Raw genomic sequence first — 19,467 nt, 5'->3', positions numbered from 1 at the left:
TCTGCTGATGTTGTGTGTCGGTACAGAAGAGATATAGATGTCTGCTGATGTTGTGTGTCGGTACAGAAGAGATATAGATATCTGCTGATGTTGTGTGTCAGTACAGAAGAGACATAGATGTCTGCTAATGTTGTGTGTTGTTACAGAAGAGATATAGATGCCTGCTGATGTTGTGTGTCGGGACAGAAGAGATATAGATATCTGCGGATGTTGTGTGTCAGTACAGAAGAGACATAGATGTGAAGTGGTATGTCTGCTAATGTTGTGAGTTGGTACAGAAGAGATATAAATATCTGCTGATGTTGTGTGTTGGAACAGAAGAGAGATAGATGGCTGCTAATGATGTGTGTTGATACAGAAGAGATATAGATGTCTGCTGATGTTGTGTGTCATTACAGAAGAGATATACATGTCTGCTAATGTTGTGTGTCGGTACAGAAGAGATATAGATGTCTGCTGATGTTGTGTGTCGGGACAGAAGAGATATAGATGTCTGCTGATGTTGTGTGTCATTAGAGAAGAGATATAGATGTCTGCTGATGTTGTGTGTCGTTACAGAAGAGATATAGATGTCTGCTGATGTTGTGTGTTGGAACAGAAGAGATATAGATGTCTGCTAATGTTGTGTGTTGGTACAGAAGAGATATAGATGTCTGCTAATGTTGTGTGTCAGTACAGAAGATATTGTTGCATGTGTTGAAGTTCAATATATATCGCAGGTTCCTGATGCACAAACCCATAGGACAGTGTACGGGTATATATGGCCGCTATGTTGCTGTGATGAATTAGTTGTCGGAGTCTGGTTTACTGTTAAGAACATTCTGATGGCGTCATTCATAACAAAATAAGACTTCCTCCTCAATGCCAGATGTGACATATAGATACACATGCATCAGGAAGCATGTTCTCAATGAAATCCGTAATTATGACTACAATTTTGGGAATGTCATTATTGGGAAGGCAGACAAAGTAACAGCAATATGTGCAATTTAAGATAATCTGAATAATTAATACAGAAAATTTGAGCTGATGAAGATTTGTACATGAATATGGATAAATGATCAAAGTTTAGGCATGAATTATGACATTTAATGATGTTTGGTAGAAAACAGGATCAATATAATATATGAAGTTCTTAGTGATCAAATTATACTACAAATACAGATGATAAATTTATTCATATTCACAATAGTTTTATTGTGTAGGCTAGCAAATTAATTGTCCAACGTTACATATAACAAAATGATTAAATAGAATGACCCTCATAATTCCCCTGTGGTAATGTAAAAATCACACGTATCCCTGAAAGTTATTTGAACAGTTACCTAGAAACTTTTAAGGGTCCTTAATAAAATCCTGATGTTTGGTCAATATACCTGATATTTAAAACATTACTATGACACATTGCATTAAACATATAACAGATGTTCATATTCCACAGGGCTGACTCTTTTGTAATCCATTCAATAGTTGTGTAATTCTGTCACATAGAAAAACATTAATTTCTTTTTCTGTCTGTAATAACAGAATTGATTAAAATGACATAAAAAATAAATACATCTTGCCAGAATTGTTTTATGTAGAGACCATTTAGATAGATAATTTTCCTTTTCGGTCAAACCCTCTACAACTTAGAGTTGACCTGTCTTATAAAACACACTTTTTAATGGCTTTTAATGGCTTTAAAATATTTTGACTAATTAATTAGTTGATGCTTTTTATATTAAGGGAGGTAACTCCCACAGAAAACATGGGTATAATATTTAGGGTAGCTTATATCTTTAATTGTTATGTAATATGTAAATACAGTATAACCTGTCTAAAGTGGATGTCACCAGGACCAAACTACTTGTTTGGTTTACACAGGTGCCCGGTTTATACAGGGTCGGCATGTCATTTTTGAAAATTCAAAAAATGTGTTTTGTATACGACTGTATACAAGTGTGTGTGTCAACATAAACAACAGAGAAATGAATCAATTGCAACGCTTAATTTTTTACAAAACATACAGTATATAAAACAAATGAAGGGCGATCCAACATCGGATAGCGCTAATTTGTTTAAAATGTGTTTGCTTTAGATTGTAGCTGGCCGAGAGAAATTTCAGGACCGGCATGAAAAAGTTGTTTTACATGGATTATTATGCCAACATTTACGAAACAACGCCGGTTTTTGGAATGGACAGGGGTCCGGTTTATACAGGGTTTAACTACAATTATTATATAGGGAATATGCCCGGACCACAAATCACAGCGGTTTAGACAGGGTTCTGGGTAAGACAGGGGCCAGTTAAGACAGGTTATACTGTACATCAGTGATACTGACTGGTCCTATCTCTTGATCATGCCACTATAGAAATCATGGTGTCCTTCCGTCTGTATCTCTGTCCACACTTTGTTTCCGGAGATTATCTCAGAATCCCAAAGACTTATCCTTTTGAAATTTGACATGGTTGTGCAATTAGGGTTCAAAATATTCTAAGGTCAAGGTCACTGTTACTAAAAATAGACAGTTGGGGATACACTCACTGTCCTTATCTCTGAATCCAAAGTCTAGAATCCAAAGTACAGTATGTATTTAAAAAGTTTCTCAGATCAAGGTCACTGTTACTATTACTAAACTTAGAGCATGGTGGGAAGGGGGGTGGGGAGCACGGTCAGGTACATGGTTGGACCCTTGCTGACCTGTCAGTATTCTAGTTAGACTCTGTTAAGTCTTACTCAGAATGGATTTCTAAACTGGTTCAAATTACAGATTTATCCAGAACATGATGATTATTTTCTTGAGGATATTAATGAGTCTATAACAAGATTCAACTTCATATTTAATTAAAATTACACTGATTATGTCATCTCACAAATTGTCTGGATATATCATTTGCTCTGCAGGGCTATAAACAAGTTCTCATCGGCTAGCAATAAACAAGTTCTCACCGGCTAGCTATAAACAAGTACTCACCGGCTAGCTATAAACAAGTTCTCACCGGCTAGCTTTAAACAAGTTCTCACCGGCTAGCTATAAACAAGTTCTCACCGGCTAGCTATAAACAAGTTCTCACCGGCTAGCTATAAACAAGTTCTCACTCGCTAGCTATAAAAAGTTCAATTTTGAGCTGATCTACTGCAGATCTATAATGACAAGTGATTTACCGATGACATTGTTGTGAAGCCTCTTGACTTGAACTAAGTAATCATGGAAGCACATTTGCGATTCATCATATCCGTCCAGTGATAGCTATTTTTCAGTGTTAGCTATTTTTCAGTGTTATAGCTATTTTTCAGTGTTAGCTATTTGAAGACAGACAAGGAGATATTGCATGTTATCACTAGTAATCCCACTAGTCTGTAACAGGTGTTGACCGCAAGCTTAGGACAAGGTTTTCTGTGTGAACGTATTGAACTTTATCCTGAAAACTTCCTGTGTGTAGGGCTCCAGATATCATCACCTGAAGTGAAAGGCAATTTTTTTTTATTTGGATTTGAAAAAAAAATGGTTCAAATTAAACTTTATGTTTCCGTAGGTTAGCAAAAGCTGTGAATCTTGTGGGCCCACTTAGAAAACACATTTTACCTTGTGTCTGGTGGTAGAGTTGTGTATGCTTAAGGTTTCAGCATAGTTGCTAAAGAAAGTGTCTGTCGATGCTGTTAAGTAACTGAGAAACAAATGTCTTCATCCTAAAAGGATACAGCGTTACTCCTGTAGGTAGACAGGAACAATCAGGGTAAAACCATTCCTCCAATCAGACTCCACCACAGCAGTTAACTGCTGCCCTTAAAATGTTTTAAATGTATTGGAATTTCAAATAAATCATTTTACTCAGAAAAGTGGTACATTTTATGTCTTATAAATGGATTAGGAAACATTTTATTAACATGATTGACCGATGGTCAACCTTCGTATAAGTCTGACCTTTGTGTACAGCTAACACTAATTGGTCAGTATTGTGTGTACGAAGAGAACAGCTGAATTATCCCTTGATTGTCTCTAATGAGTCTTTGTTGAATTGTTCTGATGACTTTGGACATATTCCAGCCGACTTTTCAGTGTCCACCCTTCATCACTGCCACCAATTAGTATTAGCCTGACACAGAGAGCACTGTCAATATTATCCACCTTCAAACTTTTGAATTGTTTGATTGGTCCCGTATTTTGGTGGCATCTGAAACCTAAGTAATTGCTGTATTGTATAATCAATGAAAATAATTTGCAGATCTTGCTCAATATTTGTTCTCATTAGCTTACACTTATTAATAGAGATTAATTTGTCAGCTAGTGATGGACTTTGATTATTGATTCACCTTCAGGAATAGCACCAGAGGAGCTCGTAGGAAGGTTACAGTTATGCTGTACACATCCTTACAGAGGTCATTGTCTATACATGTACTAGGAATTAGGTGTGGGATACTGTCCATATACTGTGTTATTTGTGTTAAATGTCTTGCCAAATTATGGTACCAGGTATATAACCTATTTCCTATTCTATCTAGCACAGTCTCAGTTTATGTAGTTTTTATTAAATTCAGCAAATTAAAAGTACAAATACATACTATTATACTGAAACAGACTTATCCTGGTTAGAACCAATATAATGGAATTTTTCTCTTCCCCTTTGAAATGCTTTTGGTTAAATTAAGTAAAAAAATCAAATGTGGGAGCCTTAGATAAGTTGGTGTTTCATATCAAGGTCAAGGGCAAGGGCAAGGTCACTGTTGCTGTTTATAAAAACAATGTCAGCTGATTTTGATCAAAATTTGTAGAAAGGTCAATTGGGATATCATACTGACTTAATCAAACTTCATACAATGAATATAAGGAGTGACAATATTCAGCTGATTATGATTTTAAGAAGTCATATATGTATGAAAATATATTGAATGAGCTCAAATTTACCAAGGTCAAAAGTAAGTTACTATTTATAGAAAGAAATTCAAACAATGAAACTATTTTACATGGTGGTGGGGACCTCCATGTCTTACAGATTTTTTTATTTGACACAGCTTTATTATTTTTCAACTATAAAACAGTACCATATAAGGACGTGTGTTAATTTTGTGACGATTGGTAAGGTATACATTTTTAGGTCACCTGAGACAAAGTCTCTTGGTTTTCTAAGAGCAAACTCACAAAATAGTACTTAAACAAGTATAGTACTCCACTGAGTGCTGAGGAGAATGAAAATAAGCCCATTGTTATATTGAATTATGCTTTAGTTCTGATGTAATTCTAAAACTTCTAAATCGCGGCACATAGTTTAGAATCCATCTGGGAAATCTTTGCAGAGTAATCAATTATTTCTGATTGCCTATTGGTTACTTGTTTACAGATATAAAATTTTGATGTTGACATTTAATAATAGTGGGAGTGTCTGTTACCAGAATACCTTTGGAAAGGGAAGCTTGTAACGTTATTGATGTTTGTAAAAGCTTTATTATGTCACTGTGGTTTATCATAAGGGATTCTGGATTTCAGAGCAATTTTATAACCTACCTAGCTGTATGAATAGGCAGCAGCATCTACAATGTTATTAGCATGGTTTGAACCTTCTATGGTTTTGTTGTCTACTGATAAACATTGCTATAACATTTTCCAAGTGATATAAAAGAACTTTAGTGAAACTAATTTTAAAATCATTTCTTGTGTAATATAGTTGTATTACTAACTTTTTAAGCCGCTCTTGGCGAGAACCGAGCGGCTTGTTAATTCTGTCCAGAGAACGAAATGACGGACCCACTTCCGTTCGGGGTGCGTGCGCATAATTCAGTCTTGCATGCTTCCGCTATATAGTTTCGTTATCGTTAATAGAAAGTAGAATCTTTGACACTCACCTGTGGGTTACATAAAGTCTTCTGATACTCTTCTCCAAATAATAATCCATACTTTAAATAATTGCTGAAAACAAAATGTTGTTTATCTCTGGTGCATTCTACGAGTGTTGTGGTAGTTAAATTCGTGCACTGGGTTTGAGCGTTTTAGCAACTCTGATTGAGGTCTGAGGAGATTTACGCGTGTGAAACACATGATTCGAGAGAGCACATGTGAAAACTGTCAAGCATTGACGCTGTCTTTAGAATGAAGAACTAAATATATATACTTATAAACCGTATGAGTGATGAAGTATAACCCTTATTTTGATGTTTCAAACGGGAACGTTATATGACATATCTTGCTTAGGTTGATAACGGTAATGGCTCTGAGACGAGACATGTGTGAACCGTGTATATGCTTATCAAACATTGCTGTAACACAGCATGCTTTTTCTGGTGTATTTATTTATGAAAATGTAACAATTTAAGAACATGACACAACTGCCGCTGCTGTTTGACAAGAATTCGCGCCGTGTCAAAATATTATCCAATCCGGTGTAAGGGAAATAACTCTTATGTTGGTAAAGTCGCATTGAGAAATATAATTCAAATATATTCCAAGAACATTTGTGAGATTTGTATATTCAATGACAGTAAATAAAGTCACTACATATATTAATAATTATTATTATTATGAATAAAAAAATAAATAAAAATTAAAGGAGTACAATGTCGCTTTTCTCCATGCATGTTTTCCCACTACTGGTAATTATCCTTCATTTCACAAGCACAAAATGCCCCTATTCTTTATTATCCATTCACCGATTGCCATTCTGCACGTAAACGCTCATGTCACATCATCGGAGGATGCTAATTAATGAAAATTACAACAATGCGTCACACTTAAAGAGGGTGAAAAAAGAGGAGAGGGAGAATGTTTTAAAGGCATCATTTAAGAGGTGATTGATTTTGGAAATACCAAAGGCAACATCATCACATGACCTGATTTTCAATTAGCAGGACACAGAACACTTATCTGAGGTATTATTGTAGATATTGATGCTCAACGTGTTACTGAAGCAATTCAATTTAAAGTGGTGAGCGGCTTTAATGTCACACTGACATAAATCTAGTTTATTCTTGGTGTTTCATAAAATCCCATATCGTTTGAGGATTGATTTGTCTGTAAATTTGTTTTTGTTTTGGAAATCTACTGTTTGGCTCAAATAGCCTTTATGTGTTTATGGGTATGAGAAGTACCAAGCTATTGGATTAAGGATGTAAAAGACGGAGATGGCGTGCCTTTGTGAGTCCCCATTGTTTCTCCAACCTGAACCTAAATCTTGTATTTTAGGACACTCGCCATGTATTTATTCCATTTATCTCCTGTAATCCTTATATTTTGCAAAACCCATAAACGAAATATGACAACTGAATAAGGTCATGGACAGCAACACTGTCCTCAAGTTTGAGCCGTTATTGCTGCTGCCTTATTTGGCTTTGTTGTTTTTGATTGGAGTACCTGGATATTTAATGCAAGTATGATCACTGAATTTTATGACATGCCAGTATATATAAAAAAAATAGTGAAATTAGAATGTCACCAGATTTCAGCATGGGTGCCAGTTTTTAAGACCTAATGCCATTGTCATTGATAGAATAAACTACAAACTACAGTGCTGTATTTCTATAGTATCACTTCTTCTTCATCATTTTGGGTGTTAACAAAGTTTTAGGGTAAAATGAGGTTTAACTGTACTGGGAGATATGGTTTATTGATAATTTTATATGTTAAATGTGTCTTTGAGCAGAGTTTGATATAATAATATGTAGTTTAGACAGGTTAACATATTATGTAGGGTGTGGTTTAGACAGGTTAACAGAGTATACAGGGAGTGGTTTAGACAGGTAAACAAATTATACTGGGTGTGGTTTAGATAGGTCAACATATTATACAGGGTGTGGTTTAGACAGGTTAACAGATTATACAGGGTGTGGTTAAGACAGGTCAACATATTATACAAGGTGTGGTTTAGACAGGTCAACATATTATATAGGATACGGTTTAGATGGGAAAACATATTATACAGGGTGTGGTTTAGATAGGTTAACAGATTATACAGGGTGTGGTTTAGACAGGTTAACATAGTATACATGGTGTGGTTTAGACAGGTTAACAGATTATACAGGGTGTGGTTTAGACAGGTTAACATATTATACTGGATGTTTAGACAGGTTAACATATTATACAGTGTTTGATTAAGACTGGTTAACATATTGTACAGGGTGTGGTTTATGCAGGGTTTGGTTTAGACAAGTTAACAGATTATACAGGGTGTGGTTTATACAGGTTAATATATTATACAAGTGGTTTAGACAGGTTAACATAGTATACAGGGTGTGGTTTAGACAGGTGACCATATTATAAAGTGTTTGGTGTATACAGGTTATACAAAAATACATACATGATGTTTAATTCGTAATTTATGGTATTTAAAATCAGTTAAAATCGTGCCCTAAAGCTTAAGTTAGCGAGGTGTGTGTTTATGTGATAGGTTGATTACCTGACAGTAGCTAGAAACAGTCAGGTTAATCAGGAGCTTGTTTGTATCAATATCCGGGCCTTGTATAACACAACATCCTGGAAAATCCACACCCGTGAGTGTATCATATAGTTAGATCAATTACTATTTTGCAAGGAAATGTAGTCAATGGATTAACGTAAATAAAATTTAAATTTCAAATGTACTTCATTGACACTTTAAATCAATGTCCAGTGAATTTACTGCAAATCCAATTACCTGGTCGTTTATTTATCGCTCTAATTTTTGAAATGTGCTTATACATTCTGATCAGAATTTAAATGTCAAAAGTAATTTTGTGATGATATAGAAAAACATCAGTTTAATTAACTGTAAACCCACTTAATTTTAGGGTTTTAATACCATACTAGGTATATCATTTTTCATAGTCAATATATCCTGATCAGGTTTCTATTATTTATGTTTGTGCTGGTGTGTAAGTAGGTAACAGGCTAGGCTTCATCACATGGTAGTGTTTACTACACAGTTTAGTATGAAATGTACATTCACAAAACCTGGTGTGTAATCTGACATCCTGCATAAACTGATCAATATATCTAAGCTGACCTACTTGTGTTTCTAGGAATGTTGTAGGTCCATCAGCTGTAACCTACTGACCTACTTGTGTTTCTAGGAATGTTGTAGGTCCATCAGCTGTGACCTACTGACATACTTGTGTTTCTAGGAATGTTGAAGGTCCATCAGCTGTGACCTATTGATCACTAGTGTTTCTAGGAATGTTGTAGGTCCATCAGCTGTGACTTATTGACCTACTTGTGTTTCTAGGAATGTTGAAGGTCCATCAGCTTTGACCTACTTGTGTTTCTAGGAATGTTGTAGGTCCATTAGCTGTAACCTAATGACCTACTTGTGTTTCTAGGAATGTTGTAGGTCCATCAGCTGTAACCTACTGACCTACATGTGTTTCTAGGAATGTTGTAGGTCCATCAGCTGTGACCTACTGACATACTTGTGTTTCTAGGAATGTTGTAGGTCCATCAGCTGTGACCTATTGATCACTAGTGTTTCTAGGAATGTTGTAGGTCCATCAGCTGTGACCTATTGACCTACTTGTGTTTCTAGGAATGTTGAAGGTCCATCAGCTTTGACCTACTTGTGTTTCTAGGAATGTTGTAGGTCCATTAGCTGTAACCTAATGACCTACTTGTGTTTCTAGGAATGTTGTAGGTCCATCAGCTGTAACCTACTGACCTACATGTGTTTCTAGGAATGTTGTAGGTCCATCAGCTGTGACCTACTGACATACTTGTGATTTTAGGAATGCTGTAAGTCCATCAGCTGTGACCTATTGACTTACTTGTGTCTTTAAGGAATATGAGAGTTGGTCCATCATCAGTTTCTGACCTACTGACCAACTAATGTTTCTAGGACTGTTGTACAATGATACCTTGATAGTCCTTGTGACCTCATCCTGTATGAGGGTCTGTGACCTTGTTATCATTATTTGATATCTAGTGACTTACTTCTGTATGAAGGCCTGTGATCATGTTATCAAGTTGGTCCATCATCAGTTTCTGACCTACTGACCAACTAATGTTTCTAGGACTGTTGTACAATGATACCTTGATAGTCCTTGTGACCTCATCCTGTATGAGGTCTGTGACCTTGTTATCAGTATCTGACACCTTGTGACCTCCTCCTGTATGAGGGCCTGTGACCATGTTATCAGTATCAGACACCTTGTGACCTCCTCCTGTATGAAGGCCTGTGACCTTGTTATCAGTATCAGACACCTTGTGACCTCCTTCTGTATTAGAGCCTTTGACCTTGTTATCATTATTTGATATCTAGTGACTTACTTCTGTATGAAGGCCTGTGACCATGCTATCAGTATCTGACACCTTGTGACTCCTTCTGTATTAGAGCCTTTGACCTTGTTATCATTATTTGATATCTCGTGACTTACTTCTGTATGAAGGCCTGTGACCATGTTATCAGTACCTGACACCTTGTGACCTCCTCCTGTATGAAGGCCTGTGACCTTGTTATCAGTATCAGACACCTTGTGACCTCCTCCTGTATTAGGGCCTTTGACCTTGTTATCATTATTTGATATCCAGTGACTTATTTCTGTATGAAGGCCTGTGATCATGTTATCAATATCGGACACCTTGTGACCTCCTCCTCTATGATGGCCTGTGACCTTGTTATCAGTATCAGACACCTTGTGACCTCCTGTATGAGGGCCTGTGACCTTGTTATCAGTATCAGACACATTGTGACCTTCTGTATGATGGCCTGTGACCTTGTTATCAGTATCTGACACCTTGAGACTTACTTCTGTATGAAGGCCTGTGATCATGTTATCAGTATCTGACCCCTTGTGACCTCCCCTGTATGAGGGCCTGTGACCTTGTTATCAGAATCTGACACCTTGTGACCTCCTCCTGTATGAGGGTCTGGGACCATGTTATCAGTATCTGACACCTTGTGACTTACTTCTGTATGAAGGCCTGTGATCATGTTATCAGTATCTGACACCTTGTCCTGTGACCTTGTTATCAGTATCAGACACATTGTGACCTTCTGTATGATGGCCTGTGACCTTGTTATCAGTATCAGATGAGGGCCTGTGATCATGTTATCAGTATCTGACACCTTGTGACCTCCTGTATTAGGGCCTGTGACCATGTTATCAGTATCTGACACCTTGTGACCTCCTGTATTAGGGCCTGTGACCTTGTTATTAGTATCTGACACCTTGTGACCTCCTCCTGTGTGAAGGCCTGTGACCATGCTATCAGTATCTGACACCTTGTGCCCTCCTCCTGTATTAGGGCCTTTGACCTTGTTATCATTATTTGATATCTAGTGACTTACTTCTGTATGAAGGCCTGTGATCATGTTATCAATATCGGACACCTTGTGACCTCCTCCTGTATGAGGGTCTGTGACCTTGTCATCAGTATCTGACACCTTTTGATCTCCCCTGTATGAGGGCCTGTGACCTTGTTATCAGTATCTGACACCTTGTGACCTCCCCCTGTATGAGGGGCTGTGACCTTGTTATCAGTATCTGACACCTTGTGACCTCCTCCTGGAGCCCTTGACCTTGTTATCATTATTTGATATCTGGTGACTTACTTCTGTATGAAGGCCTGTGACCATGTTATCAATATCTGACACCTTGTGACCTCCTCCTGTATGAGGGTCTGTGACCTTGTTATCAGTATCTGACACCTTGTGACCTCCTCCTGTATAAGGGCCTGTGACCATGTTATCAGTATCTGACACCTTGTGACCTCCTGTATTACGGCCTGTGACCTTGTTATTAGTATCTGACACCTTGTGACCTCCTCCTGTATGAAGGCCTGTGACCATGCTATCAGTATCTGACACCTTGTGACCTCCTCCTGTATTAGGGCCTTTGACCTTGTTATCATTATTTGATATCCAGTGACTTACTTCTGTATGAAGGCCTGTGATCATGTTATCAATATCTGACACCTTGTGACCTCCTCCTGTATGATGGCCTGTGACCTTGTTATCATTATCTTTAGGGCCTTTGACCTTGTTATCATTATTTGATATCCAATTTGATATCTAGTGACTTACTTCTGTATGAAGGCCTGTGATCATGTTATCAATATCTGACACCTTGTGACCTCCTCCTGTATTATGGCCTTTGACCTTGTTATCAGTATCTGACACCATGTGACCTCCTCCTGTATGCAGGCGTGTGACCATGTTATCAGTATCTGACACCTTGTGCCCTCCGCCTGTATTAGGGCCTGTGATCATGTTATCAGTATCTGACACCTTGCGACCTCCTCCTGTATAAGTGCCTCTGACCTTGTTATCAGTATCTGACACCTTGTGACCTCCGCCTGTATTAGGGCCTGTGATCATGTTATCAGTATCTGACACCTTGTGACGTCCTCCTGTATGAGGGCCTGTGACCATGTTATTTATCAATATCTGACACCTTGTGACCTCCTCCTGTATAAGTGCCTGGGACCATGTTATCAGTATCTGACACCTTGTGACCTCCCCTGTATGAGGGCCTGTGACCTTGTTATCAGTATCTGACACCATGTGACCTCCTCCTGTATGAAGGCCTGTGACCATGTTATCAGTATCCGACACCTTGTGACCTCCTCCTGTATAAGGGCGTGTGACCATGTTATCAGTATCTGACACCTTGTGACCTCCCCTGTATGAGGGCCTGTGACCATGTTATCAGTATCTGACACCTTGTGACTTCCTCCTGTATGATGGCCTGTGACCATGTTATCAATATCTGACACCTTGTGACCTCCTCCTGTATTAGGGCCTTTGACCTTGTCATCAGTATCTGACACCTTTTGACCTCCCCTGTATGAGGGCCTTTGACCTTGTTATCATTATTTGATATCCAGTGACTTAGTTCTGTATGAAGGCCTGTGACCATGTTATCAATATCTGAGACCTTGTGACCTCCTCCTGTATGAGGGTCTGTGACCATGTTATCAGTATCTAACACCTTGTGACCTCCTCCTGTATTAGGGCCTGTGACCATGTTATCAGTATCAGACACCTTGTGACCTCCTCCTGTATGATGGCCTGTGACCTTGTTATCAGTATCAGACACCTTGTGACCTCCTGTATTAGGGCCTGTGACCTTGTTATCAGTATCAGACACCTTGTGACCTCCTCCTGTATGATGGCCTGTGACCTTGTTATCAGTATCTGACACCTTGTTACTTACTTCTGTATGAAGGCCTGTGATCATGTTATCAGTATCTGACACCTTGTGACCTCCTCCTGTATGAGGGCCTGTGACCTTGTCATCAGTATGTGACACCTTGTGACCTCCCCTGTATGATGGCCTGTGACCTTGTTATCAGTATCTGACACCATGTGGCCTCCTCCTGTATGAAGGCCTGTGACCATGTTATCAGTATCTCACACCTTGTGACTTCCTCCTTTATGATGGCCTGTGACCATGTTAGCAGTATCTGACACCATGTGACCTCCTGTATTAGGGCCTGTGATCATGTTACTTGTGACCTCCTCCTGTATGAGGGCCTGTGCCCTTGTCATCAGTATGTGACACCTTGTGTCCTCCCCTGTATGATGGCCTGTGACCTTGTTGTCAGTATCTGACACCATGTGACCTCCTCCTGTATGAGGGCCTTTGACCATGTTATCAGTATCAGACACCTTGTGACCTTCTGTATGAAGGCCTGTGACCTTGTTATCAGTATCTGACACCATGTGACCTCCTGTATTAGGGCCTGTGATCATGTTAGCAGTATCTGACACCTTGTAACTTCCTCCTGTATGATGGCCTATGACCATGTTATCGGTATCAGACACCTTGTGACCTCCTGTATGATGGCCTGTGACCTGGGTATCAGTATCTGACACCTTGTGACTTGTTATCACTATTTGATATCTAGTGACTTACTTCTGTATGAAGGCCTGTGTTCATGTTATCAGTATCTGACACCTTTTGTCCTTCTCCTGTATTAGGGCCTGTGATCATGTTAGCAGTATCTGACCCCTTGTGACCTCCGCCTGTATTAGGGCCAGTGACCCTTTTATCAGTATCTGACACCTTGTGACATCCTCCTGTATAAGGGCCTGTGACCTTGTTATCAGTATCAGACCCCTTTTGTCCTCCCCGGTATGATGGCCTGTGACCTTGTTATACCTTGTGACCTCCCCTGTATGATGGCCTGTGAACTTGTTATCAGTATCTGACACCATGTGACCTCCTCCTGTATGAGGGCCTTTGACCATGTTATCAGTATCAGACACCTTGTGACCTCCCGTATGATGGCCTGTGACCTTGTTATACCTTGTGACCTCCCCTGTATGATGGCCTGCGACCTTGTTATCAGTATCTGACACCATGTGACCTCCTCCTGTATGAAGGCCTGTGACCATGTTATCAGTATCTAACACCTTGTGACCTCGTCCTGTAGAAGGGCCTGTGACCATGTTATCAGTATCTGACCCCTTGTGACCTCCGCCTGTATTAGGGTCTGTGATCATGTTATCAGTATCTGACTCCTTGTGACTTCCTCCTGTATTAGGGCCTTATCTGACACCTTGTGACCTCCTGTATGACGGCCTGTGACCTTGTTATCAGTATCAGAAACCTTTTGACCTCCCCGGTATGATGGACTGTGACCTTGGTATCAGTATCAGACACCTTGTGACCTCCTCCTGTATACGGGCCTGTGACCATGTTATCAGTATCTAACTCCTTGTGACTTCCCCATGTATGATGGCCTGTGACCATGTTATCGGTATCTGACACCTTGTGACCTCCTGTATTAGGGCCTGTGATCATGTTATCAGATGATATCCAGTGACTTAGTTCTGTGTGAAGACCTGTGACCATGTTATCAATATCTGACACCTTGTGACCTCCTCCATGTTATCAGTATCAGACACCTTGTGACCTTCTGTATGAAGGCCTGTGCCCTTGTTATCAGTATCAGACACCTTGTGACCTCCTGTATGAAGGCCTGTGACCTTGTTATCAGTATCAGAAACCTTTTGACCTCCCCGGTATGATGGACTGTGACCTTGGTATCAGTATCAGACACCTTGTGACCTTCTGTATGAAGGCCTGTGCCCTTGTTATCAGTATCAGACACCTTGTGACCTTCTGTATGAAGGCCTGTGCCCTTGTTATCAGTATCTGACACCATGTGACCTCCTCCTGTATGAGGGCCTTTGACCATGTTATCAGTATCTGACACCGTGTGACCTCCTCCTGTATAAGGGCCTTTCTGTATGAAGGCCTGTGATCATGTTATCAGTATCTGACTCCTTGTGACTTCCTCCTGTATTAGGGCCTGTGATCATGTTAGTGTCATCAGTATCTGACACCTTTTGACCTCCTCCTGTATAAGGGCCTGGGACCATGTTATCAGTATCTGACACCATGTGACCTCCTGTATTAGGGCCTGTGATCATGTTACGGCCTGTGACCTTGTTCTTAGTATCTGACACCTTGTGACCTCCTACTGTATAAGGGCCTGTGACCATGTTATCAGTATCTCACACCTTGTGACTTCCTCCTTTATGATGGCCTGTGACCATGTTAGCAGTATCTGACACCTTGTGACCTCCTGTATGATGGCCTGTGACCTTGTTATCAGTATCAGACACCTTGTGACCTTCTGTATGAAGGCCTGTGACCTTGTTATCAGTATCAGACACCTTTTGACCTCCCCGGTATGAAGGCCTTTGACCTTGTTATCAGTATCAGACACCTTGTGACCTCCTCCTGTATGATGGCCTGTGACCATGTTATCGGTATCAGACACCTTGTGACCTCCTGTATGATGGCCTGTGACCTTGTTATCAGTATCAGGCACCTTTTGACCTCCCCGGTATGATGGCCTGTGACCTTGTTATCAGTATCTGACACCTTGTGACCTCCTCCTGTATGATGGCCTGTGACCATGTTATCAATATCTGACACCTTGTGACCTCCTGTATGATGGCCTGTGACCTTGTTATCAGTATCAGACACCTTGTGACCTCCTGTATTAGGGCATGTGATCCTGTTATCAGTATTTGATATCTGGTGACTTACTTCTGTATCCGTAGCCATTGTTATATCAGCATCAGTATATGACTTGGTGATAACAAAAAAGGGGATTTTTAAATATGACACTTTACATACAAGCAACATTTCTATTGTGTCTTACTTTTCCGTGAAGTGTATATTTACAACATGGATTGATAGACTTGCCAACCTTCTGTGAAAGAAACAAGTGTATCACCCCTCCATCATTTGATTAATGTTCACACACTTGACCAGAATTCTGTTTTTCTGATGATTGTCATAATGCTTATTGATATTTGTTTTCCACAGATTAGATATGGAATTCAGGATGTTTCTCCACTTTCCGGTGACCATCACTATTCTACCCGGGTAAGGAACACCAGAAAAGGGAACACCTGGGTTAGGTACACCTGAGATTCCAGGTGTGAATTGTCCACAGGTGTAACAACATGGAGAAGATGACCATGGATAACCTGGTAAATGTGGACTCCCTGTCTGAGGAGGAGCGTGCCGTCATTCTTAAAGTTCTCAAACGTGATGAGAGCCTCCGTAGAACAGAGAACAAGAAAATTGGGTAGGTTTGTTTGGCATATCTGAGGTGGTATTAGTTGTCTCCCTTGGGTAGATGTCGTGTGAGGGATAGGTGGGGCTTTTGCACCACTTTAACAAGCTACAAAATGTACAATCTTCATATCTGAACCTGTAATGTCATTACGGTTAATGATGAGACTTATTAAATATCCATGTCAACACTTTGATATGATAGGGGATATGTTAAATGTGTAAGACTAACACAAATGTTTCAGGTAGCTCTAATATTTTACGTACAGAAAGAGGATGAAGCATTTTAAGAAGGAGAGTTTTAGCTACAATCAAATCAAAATATATATTCTACAAATTTGATAAAGATGTTGCAAATGAAAATGTGATTTTGCAAACAGGAACTACTTTTTTAAAAATTCTTGTTATTAATACAAAAAGAAAATGGTAGTTTGGTTTAATAGGAATTTTACATACACTTATTAAATGCTTGTGAAATGTACTGCACCCAGAAGTTAATTACTTTGACATTTGTACGGTGCATAATCCTAGACCATATTACCACCAATTAGGCCAATCATCTGGGGGTTTGATCTATACTGAATCAGTGGTTACCAATAGTAACCAACTACACAGAATTACCTCCCTTCCTACCCTGTACCACAATATGACCTCATCTCAAATGTCTCTGACAACATGGATGGGTGTAGCAAAAGTACACAGACCAGAGATAAAGGTCAGCAGTAAAGGGAGGGTGGGACTCCAAACCACCCACAACAAGGGAGGCACGAGGATTATACGTGACTGTTGGGGAGGCGTGAGATGGGAACTGTTATGGTGGTTTATTTGACCAAATTTGACCCTTTGTCAGACCATGATGACGTCCAAGACTAATCTGTTATTCATTACTGGCAAAAACTGCATTATCATTCAGTGCATGTGATGGTAATATAATAAAAATAGTTCTACAAAGATTTATGTATTTTACATATGTGAATACCTTTTAAGAGAGTCAATCACAAATCCAAATATGAATTATACATATAAAGGAAGAATTACTCAAGGCATATTAAAACAAGTGTTATATTTAGATATGAGTATTCTTCTCATGATTTCAAATCCTCACAAATATGAGGTTTCCAGCACAATCAGAAAAAAGATCAACATTTGAAAATTGATTTACACCTGTGTTTGTATGTTTATGCTTTGTGTATTAAATTATAGTTACAATGATCACTGGATGACCGCTTATGGTGGTCAAATAAATCAGCGTTAAATAACACCTACATATAGGGCAGCCTCTCTCACAGTTATGTCTCTATTTGTTACAGGCAATTACGGTTGGAGATCCAATCAATACGAATGAAAAGTGTCCTTAGGGATGGGGATGACCTGTCCAAAATATGTGCCCGTTGTCATAGCGAACTAGGCTTCCTGTTCAACAGAGGCGAGATTTGTCCAACATGTCATTTCAAAGTGTGCAAGCTTTGTCAGGAGACATTACTTAATGGCAAATGGTTGTGTTCCTTGTGTTACAAACAGAGGTAAGTAAGACAGGAGGTCCTTATCAGCTAACACTTAACAAAATGTCTGTGAGCTCCTTCATCCGTCTCTCCTTCTGTCTATCATCCACTTTTTTTTTTAAATCACATCTTCTAAACAAAATTAAGGCCTTGGGTCATGATATTTTTCATGTTTCCTGCTATTAATTTTTATTCAAATTAATGGTCTTGACCCACTTTCAAATTCACAGTGGTCAAATGTAAAAAAATGTTTTTATCTTGAAACAACCTCTCCTAACGATGAGTAATAGTGTGATTTAGATAGTGATATTTAGCCCATAACTTGCTGAAGTAGAGGGCTAACAGGCTTGTCCAAATAATTCCCTTTATTCACTCTTAAGGGCTTATAGGCCAATTGTGTTAACATCTTCCAAAGAGCTTGTTCCAATGAGCTAGTAGGCTTTGAGTAGTAATATTTCATCTGTACAATAGATTACTGTGATGAAGAACTAAAGAACATTGTTCAATAAATAACCTTGACTCACATTTCTGTTTCCAGGCGAGCAATACAGGCCCTATAAGCCTGTTCTTTATATGCTGTATAACATCAAGGGTTCTCCCCAGAAAATTGTGTGTTTTACCTTTTTTATGGAAACAGCATCATGTATGATATAGCACAGGGAGTTTTATTTTCATATAAATTATAGGAGAGAAGGATAAAGAAATAGTAAGAAATATAGGAGAGTGGTATATTATGCCGCTAAAACAGAAGAGAACATTTTGTAACGTCATATATCAAGTTAACTTGATTCGTAAACCATATAGGTTTGACATCTTCAACAATCAAATTTTTGAAGTCGACTATTAAGATTTTGGCCTTTGGAACATTAATTTGTTTCACCTCTGAAGAAACGTGTGTACTAAAAACCATTGATCCTAGTAGACAAACAATCTTTTCCCCAAGTTATGTTGGAAATTTGACATTTTTCTTTCATCATCATATGAGGAATGTTCAGACTGAAATGGAAACAATAAGTGTTATTGTAGGTCCAAGAAGAAACTTTATAAAAATGAATACTGAAAATTATATAGGTGAAAAAATCTTGTAGACAGCTGACAATGATGTGTTTGTTATAGGCTAGTGATTCATGTATAATGGTTCTGTGAACTGTTCCAGTACTAAACAGCTGATGGTATTTCCTGTGGATGATATATTAAATAGACAACTCGGTGTAGGTAAATCAATCATGTGCGGAAATACCACAAAAAAATTACCCAAACACATACTAAATTAAGCATACCTTTTTTTAAGTATTTACAAAATGCCATATTAAATGAGGAGTTCACAAAATATTTTATGCTCCATGAATTTTCAGCAAATCCACCCTAGCCTTAAATTCAACAACAAATACATCTATGTATAGTAATCATTTGCATTGCTTTAAATTCTTTTTTGTCATTTATGAATCATTTATTCAAATAAAATAAAATAAAACCCAATGGAAATA

General features: G+C 38.8%; 1 protein-coding gene across 1 annotated transcript in view; it reads left to right on the top strand.

The window, feature by feature from the left end:
- LOC110467183 overlaps window positions 1-19,467 on the top strand; it is a 124,770-nt gene that overhangs the window by 18,992 nt on the left and 86,311 nt on the right. The window contains exons 2-3 of the mRNA XM_021524156.1: window positions 16,227-16,491; window positions 17,789-18,001. Coding sequence (XP_021379831.1) covers window positions 16,367-16,491; window positions 17,789-18,001 — 338 coding nt within the window. The 5' untranslated portion in view covers window positions 16,227-16,366. The remainder of the gene's footprint in view (window positions 1-16,226; window positions 16,492-17,788; window positions 18,002-19,467) is intronic.

The sequence above is a fragment of the Mizuhopecten yessoensis genome, unplaced genomic scaffold (assembly GCF_002113885.1).
Source record: "Mizuhopecten yessoensis strain PY_sf001 unplaced genomic scaffold, ASM211388v2 scaffold11165, whole genome shotgun sequence".
Taxonomy (NCBI): Eukaryota; Metazoa; Mollusca; class Bivalvia; order Pectinida; family Pectinidae; genus Mizuhopecten; species Mizuhopecten yessoensis.
This window is presented reverse-complemented; position numbering and strand designations above follow the sequence as displayed.